This window comes from Arachis hypogaea, chromosome 17, assembly GCF_003086295.3.
Source record: "Arachis hypogaea cultivar Tifrunner chromosome 17, arahy.Tifrunner.gnm2.J5K5, whole genome shotgun sequence".
In the NCBI taxonomy this organism is placed as follows: Eukaryota; Viridiplantae; Streptophyta; class Magnoliopsida; order Fabales; family Fabaceae; genus Arachis; species Arachis hypogaea.
This window is the reverse complement of record NC_092052.1, coordinates 101,309,211-101,316,149: the sequence shown is the minus strand read 5'-3', so window position 1 is coordinate 101,316,149 and position 6,939 is coordinate 101,309,211. Positions and strand designations below refer to the sequence as shown.

At 36.5% G+C, this 6,939-nt stretch overlaps 2 protein-coding genes and 1 long non-coding RNA gene across 4 annotated transcripts; 2 read left to right on the top strand and 1 right to left on the bottom strand.

Annotated features, from left to right (window-relative positions):
* Positions 1-389: 389 nt before the first annotated feature.
* Positions 390-2,316, top strand: LOC112764601 (psbP domain-containing protein 3, chloroplastic). 2 transcript variants are annotated; one of them, XM_025810278.3, is made up of 9 exons: positions 390-597; positions 687-811; positions 877-948; positions 1,029-1,109; positions 1,183-1,265; positions 1,380-1,455; positions 1,671-1,789; positions 1,873-1,917; positions 2,034-2,316. In XM_025810278.3, exons 1-9 carry the CDS (start codon positions 479-481, stop codon positions 2,058-2,060), a joined length of 747 nt encoding a protein of 248 aa, XP_025666063.1. In that variant the 5' UTR covers positions 390-478; the 3' UTR covers positions 2,061-2,316. The 2 variants fall into 2 exon arrangements, with proteins under 2 accessions (XP_025666063.1, XP_025666064.1); XM_025810279.3 differs by lacking the exon at positions 877-948 and having other exon boundaries at positions 395-597.
* Positions 2,317-2,662: 346 nt separating this feature from the next.
* On the bottom strand, positions 2,663-5,004 carry LOC112764600 (SWI/SNF complex subunit SWI3B). The gene is made up of 5 exons (XM_029294534.2): positions 4,393-5,004; positions 3,883-4,296; positions 3,545-3,677; positions 3,102-3,232; positions 2,663-3,022 (listed from the first exon to the last, which is right to left on the bottom strand). The coding sequence occupies exons 1-5, from the start codon at positions 5,002-5,004 to the stop codon at positions 2,849-2,851; spliced, it is 1,464 nt and encodes a 487-aa protein (XP_029150367.1). The 3' UTR covers positions 2,663-2,848.
* LOC140180983 (uncharacterized) lies at positions 2,878-3,471 on the top strand. The gene is made up of 2 exons (XR_011875398.1): positions 2,878-3,077; positions 3,162-3,471. It is a non-coding gene; the product is annotated as an uncharacterized lncRNA (long non-coding RNA).
* Positions 5,005-6,939: the final 1,935 nt, after the last annotated feature.

The following is a 6,939-nucleotide window of genomic DNA, read 5'->3' as shown; positions in this document are numbered from 1 at the left end:
AGGGGGTGGGAAGTCCATCGGACAAATGGTTAGGGACCGAAAAGGGCATTTACTCTATAATTTTTTATAATCAGTATCCATGAAATACATTATAAAAAAATATTACATGTATTTTATTGTCATTATCAATGAGATAAGTAATAAAAATATACATATCTAGTTACACATATGTTATAAAAAAAATATAACATATTTCATTGTTACCACAAAAAATATTTTAAATGTAAGTATATATGAAAATTAAGAGATAGATATGTGTATTTTATTATCTTGTCACAGTAAAAGACAAAGGTAATATGAGAGAAAAACTATAAATAATTTTAAGAAAGAATATATTAGTAAATTAAATAATTTATTTATTTATTAAAAATCCATCATTTTATCATTTTATGTTAGAAAGATCAGTAAAAAATATAAAAATAATAAAATATAAAAATAAGAAAAGTAGGAGAGAAAGAGAGAAGGTGATCTGAAAGGAATGGCTTCCGTTTCGTGGTTCTGTTGTCTTCAAATGCGACCTACGCCATGCCACTCCACCACACCCTTCGCCGCACCCATAACAACACTTCACCAACAACACCACAACCCATCTTCACTGTAAGAATCCATTTCTCATGTCTATGTTTCACGCATAACATAAGCAACGTGCTAACTTCATTATATTATTTCTTTATTCTACTCTCTAGTTCTTCTACCGGAGAGGAAGGATCATCACATGGTGTTCATAGAAGACAGCTACTTGTTCACACGGCAGCCGCAGCTGCATTATTAGCACCCGCAGCACTTGTTCCAAATGCATCAGCACTCAATGGTACGATGAGTTCTGTTTCTTAATTTGTGCTACTGTTTTTGGCAAATGATATGAACTTGTCTTAGATGTGTCTACTGAGGAGGATGTTCGTATTTACACTGATGATGTCAACAGGTTCAAGATAGCTATACCCCCAGGTGAATTCAATTCAATTCCAAGTTTAGCACTTCTTCATTTTCAGGTGCTTATAATAAATCATTCTATGTGTGTTTATTAGATTGGCAAGTAGGAACAGGAGAGCCCGATGGGTTTAAATCGATTACCGCTTTCTACCCGCAAGAGGCTTCCAATTCCAATGGTATTCATTCTGCCACATCATCATATCATTGAACTTCTTCTTAAGAGTAATTGTTGGTACCAATATGTTTCAGTGAGCGTTGCCATCACAGGGGTGGGTCCGGATTTTACTAAGATGGAATCGTTTGGTAAAGTGGAAGAATTTGCCGAGACCCTGGTCTGATTTTTTTTTTTTTCACTTCACTTCCGATTTTTTTTTTTCTTTAATTCTTTATTTCTTCTTTGTTCCATGTAATGCTAAATTTCTCACTGTGAATATGAAAATGAACAGATTGGTGGATTGGACAGAAGCTGGCAAAGACCACCGGGTGTGGCTGCCAAACTCATAGATTGTAAATCATCCAAGGGTGCTTACTTCTACTCTTAATTCCACCTATTTCATTATGATATATATGAGTTTTTGTCAAGATTGTGTTATGAAGCATCAATTTACATTTCTTCTAGCTCCATTTCACATTGTCCTATGATATGATATGTGCTAATGTGAGAGAATAACTTTACCTAGTTGTGAATATTGAAGCTTCAGCAATGAAGCCTAACTCAACTCAAAAAATGGCTTCAGGGTTTTATTACATAGAGTATTCGCTGCAAAATCCGGGTGAGAGTCGCAGAACCTTATATTCTGCTATTGGAATGGCATCAAATGGTTGGTATAACAGACTCTACACGGTGACAGGACAGGTTTGAATTTTGATGGCCACATAATGAGATACATTGTTACTTTTATGTGCTGATTTCTGACTCTATCTTACTTCTGCATGCAGTTTGTAGAAGAGGAAACTGACAAGTATGCTTCCAAAGTGAAAAAGGTCAACTTCCGTTGTTCTATTCTTTCGGTTAAAACATACATAGTTCAGTTTGAGCGTCTAGCTTGGTGCTTTCAAACTAACTCAATTTCACCTAAACTTACACTTGCTTTCTGCAGGCTGTTGCATCATTTAGGTTCATATGAACAAAGAGTTCATGAGGGAGATATTATCTATCTTATGTTCCATGTGGACGGATGTGTCTACCTAGATATACTCTTATAAGATCCCTCGATGTTAATATTATTCCTTTTTTTCCCCGTGATATAGTAACATTGACATTATTTCTAAGCTAGAAATGGCATCCTATATACCACACTGGTATGATACTTACCACAACATTTCCTCCAATATTGTTAATGAAGCAGCATGCTTACTCTCAAGCAGAAATTCGACAGTTAATGTAGCGAATCTTGATGCACACCAGTCATCGATTTATCTTCACTTTTATTATCATACCAAAGTTTTTTAAGTCGCATCTAATAAGCGATTTCCGGTTCTGAATTCCAATATACAAGGTTTTAAGTTATATATTAAATTAAGCAGTCAAGAGTATTAGAAAAAATCTCTCAATTCAATCCATTAACAAGTTATTTGTAGATTCAAATTCTTTGTTTTGTATGGTTCACAGTTATAGCTTCGTTTTTGGTCCAGTCTTACAACTTATGGACTTATCTTGTTGAAATATGTAATATCACCCCACGTAAAAAAATTAAGATAAAAAATAAAAAAAATCACACCCCACACGTGTCATACAAACTTCCACTATAATTTTTTCTGTCCCTCTAAAAATTAGAGGAACGTTCACAAATAATAGTTAGCAACAAGATTCCGTTACATCATAATATCGTACATATACAATGCTGACTACTGTGACGCAGAATTAATATTTAGACTTGCTAAACCTAAGAACTTGATAGTCATCAATTTGTCTTTACACCATTGCCTTTGTGCGTTCTCCAGATTTTGGTGCAGATTGCTTTTGAAATAAAAGAGAAAGCTGATCAAGGAAAAGCAAGTTCTTCATTTGCTCCAACTGCTGGCATTCTTTCTCTATCATCAAGTCTGAATTCTCAAAACGAAGAAGCTTGTCTTGGATATTTTTCATCTGTACAACAGAATATCCATTATTCAGCAAAGGCTTAGCTGCATAGAGCATTATGGTAATAACTTAACAAATTACAGACCTGAACTTCAATAATCTCAGAAATTGCCTTTTCCACATCTAACTCTTCTTTTTCGAGCAGTATATTTGCATGAAATCGAGATGCTTGTGATGAATCTGAAGAGGTACCACCATTAGATGCAATACCAGCTTCTGCATCAGAAACAAAGCCATAATTATACTGAGAAAAATGAGTTAATAACTTAAATTCTTCACTTTCTGTTGAGAATCACATGAACATACTATATCAGCTCCAGAAGAAGAGGGGAGGAAGAAAAACAAACGGAAAAAATTGCAGCACAATGTATAGATTCACATAATTTAGAAAAACACGTTTCAGAAACTAGTCCAATAAGTACATGATGAAGATTGATCCATCCATTTCAAGATAATCTCCATTATGACCATTACCTTAATTGATTCAAAAGCTCGTAATCTTAAGCCAAAGATATTCATCATTCTCACCTTGTAGTGATGTGTTTCTTGGGAATGATCGATGATTTTTAGTTGTTTTGTAAGCCTCCGAGAGAGTTGCCACTGCAGCTTGTGCAGCAGAATATGCAACCTCTGATCCAGCCAGAGCTGACAGAAAAGCAGCCTGCAAATTTGAATAAGATACCTTAAACAGTTAAATAGAGATTCTACAGAAATTATTTTGTGAAGCACATAGGCAATTCAATACTGGCAGATCATTCTTCAGCAGTCCAGCAGTCACAATCCCCGTCAAGAGTTTAACAAATACTCCTCTATATAAATTGAAATCAACAAAAGAAAAAGCAGCACGACTCCAACCAAGAAATCACCTGAGCCATAATAGGGTTGCTTGCATCGGCAAGAGGGGTGAGTCGCATTCTTTTACTATGCTCGGCTGCACCACCAGCTTCTGAATCGCATTCGGCTACAGCAGCATTCTGCCTCAGCTGATTTGCAGTGTCGTCAGTCGCACCGCCATCTCGATAACGCAGGAACTGGTCCCCAAAAGGAAGCTTGATGAAATGAGCAACGCAGTCCTTCTCTGTCCTGCCACCAACATGCTGGGAAACTCTCTTCCAGTCATCACCATAATGCGTAACGGCTTCCAGAAGATTCAGAGTCTCCTTCTCACTCCAATCCGTCTTAGTCTCTTCACTTATCTCAACTCGCCTAAAATCCGAAGAACTCACACCCACTCTATAATTCCCACGAACATAGCATCTCGCACACAGAGTCAAATCATACTACACCAACCAAAAAGCAAAGGAAATTCAAAAGTTTCAATCTTTATATTCCCATTAATCCATCTTCATTGCAAAGGAAAGAGGCAAAGAAGTTACCTTATCACAAGCAAAGCAAGCAATGGTGCAAACGGCTTTGCATCCGCTGCAGATTCTCTTGGTGTTTTCTCGAACAGGTGGTGGGGGTTCGGCAGTGTTGGATCCAGATTCGGATTTGGACTCTTTGTCGTCCCACTTCAAGGGCTTGTTCATGGACGAAGACGGAAGGTAATTGATCAATCCCCATGCTTCGAGGAAATCGAAGACTCTGCGGATGGAACCGACGTCACCGACGAGGGTTTTCCTGACGTCGGTGAAGGTGATTTTTCGGGAAGGGTTGTAACGGAAGTACTTGACTATGGAGTTCCTGTAGTACTTGTAAACCCTAGGGTTCTTGGAGGAGGAAGAGGGGGAGTCAAAGAACTCGGGGAGGTGGCGGACCTCGCATTGGTGAATGGAATGTAAGGAGAACCATCTCGAGTGACTGGGGACCAGCACGAGGGTGGCTTCTGTGGAGGGTTTTGAGTCAGACAATGGGGCTTCGGGCTTCGCCGGAGAAGGTGAGGGCTGTGGTGGTTGCTTGGGAGGGGGCGGTGTGGTTTCGGTGGAAGAAGAAGGAGGGTCACCCGGTTTGGGTGGAGGCGGAGCTGTGGCGGGAGAGTTGGTGGCCATCGGATTTTAATTAGCGGTTGGGCCTTCTTTGGGTTCTTTCTTCTGTTGCAGCAACAGAGACTAATTAGCCGGTGTTGCCATATACAACTCTTTAATCCTACATCATATTACAGAAGTAGTAAGTACTATTTATGATTTTATTCCTACACTTAGGGTGAACGGTAGATCGGCCAGGATATGACTAAAAATTCAATTCGATCCGTATTAAAATTATCGGATTGAATTTAATATTTGCAATTTTTAAGTTTGGATTTGATATGTGCAAATCGGATAGAATCTCGGATATATTCGCAAAATATATAAATATTTTAAAAAGTTTATTTTTATTTAAAAATATCAATAAAATACTATATTTTTACTCTTTTAAATATAATTACTCTTAAATATACTTTTTTTAAATAATAAAAATAAAATAATACAACATATATGATAATTATTAGTTGAAATAAAACATAAAAATAATATTTACTTATTTATTTATTTATTTTTACGGATCTACGGATATGCGGATCGGATATACAGATACCTACATAAAATCCGCAATCCGATCCGATAACATTGTGGACCAGATCCGATCCGATCTGATAACCTTGTGAATCGGATCGATATCCACAATTTTCGGATTGGATCTAAATAAATACCACGAATATGCGGATCGGATCCAATCAATAAACACTCCTATTAGTACACTAGACTAAATTGCAACTAATATTTTGGATATAATAATCTCGCATATTAAAGTTATACTTGCATATTAAAATGCAATTTGAAATTTTTAATTTACTCGATTTAGTGTTTAAAGTTAGATATTTATTGTTTACTCACTCACATTAGTCTTTCGAATATTTTTTATTAACTATATACTGATGTGGTATATTGATATAGACCACATATAATAGAATGATGATGATGTGATATATTGATATAGACCATGTATAATAGAATGATGACGCGTGACAAAATACGAGTTGTCCACATGTTAGACTAAATTCTCAAAGTGGTACTTGAGAATTATAACTTTTATTATCTTAATTATTTGAATCCAAAATTTACTATACCAGTTTCTAAGATTCAGTTTCAGACACCATATTGGTCCGTAGACCCTTTTTAGCACTGAATCAGCAAATAGAATGCTGCTCATGTTCTGACTTGCCACAATACACACAAGACTAAACAGTATTATTTCGTTTTGGCGCTTAAACAAGGCAAAAACGAAAAGACGAAGAAGATTTTATATAATGTGCAAACTATTTTATCTGCCTTCATTCTCCAAAATGACTTTATTTTTGCTTTATTTAAGCGTAAAAACGAAACAATATTGTTTAGCCACGTGTCTAGCATGGCAAATCAGAGCTAGCTCAACACTTTATTTGCTGACTCTGCGTTGGAAAGGGCCTGCAGACCAATATAGAGTCCAGAGTTAGATCTCAAAGACTAGTATAGTAAATTTTAGATTTGAGAAACTAAAATAGTGAAAGCCGTGAATCTCGGGAACTACTATGCATATTTAGTCCCACATGTTGCTTTGGTGTTACGTTTCTTAACATTATTTATCTATAGATCAATGACATGTCATCATTACAAAAGACTCAAATTGGTCCTTAAATTTTACAAGCAACTTTGCTTCAGTCGGTCTCGAGGCAGGGGATCTTATGTTTGGAAGAGTATATGTCGAGTTTGGGATATGCTGAAGGAAAGTTTTATTTAGTGTATTGGGGATTTGGAACAAAATCTTTGGTTTTCTAAATGAAGAAGAGAGGGGCGACTGTGTCATGAGATGGATTATGTTCACATTTTTTATTCGGATCTTCGGATCTTGGACATTTGGTCATCTGGACAGTGAAACCTTGAGACTATCTATTCTCCTCTGAATTAGTATCTGCAAAGCAATATTAACTCTTACAACCCGGATGTTTAAGCTAGTTTAGTGGTCGG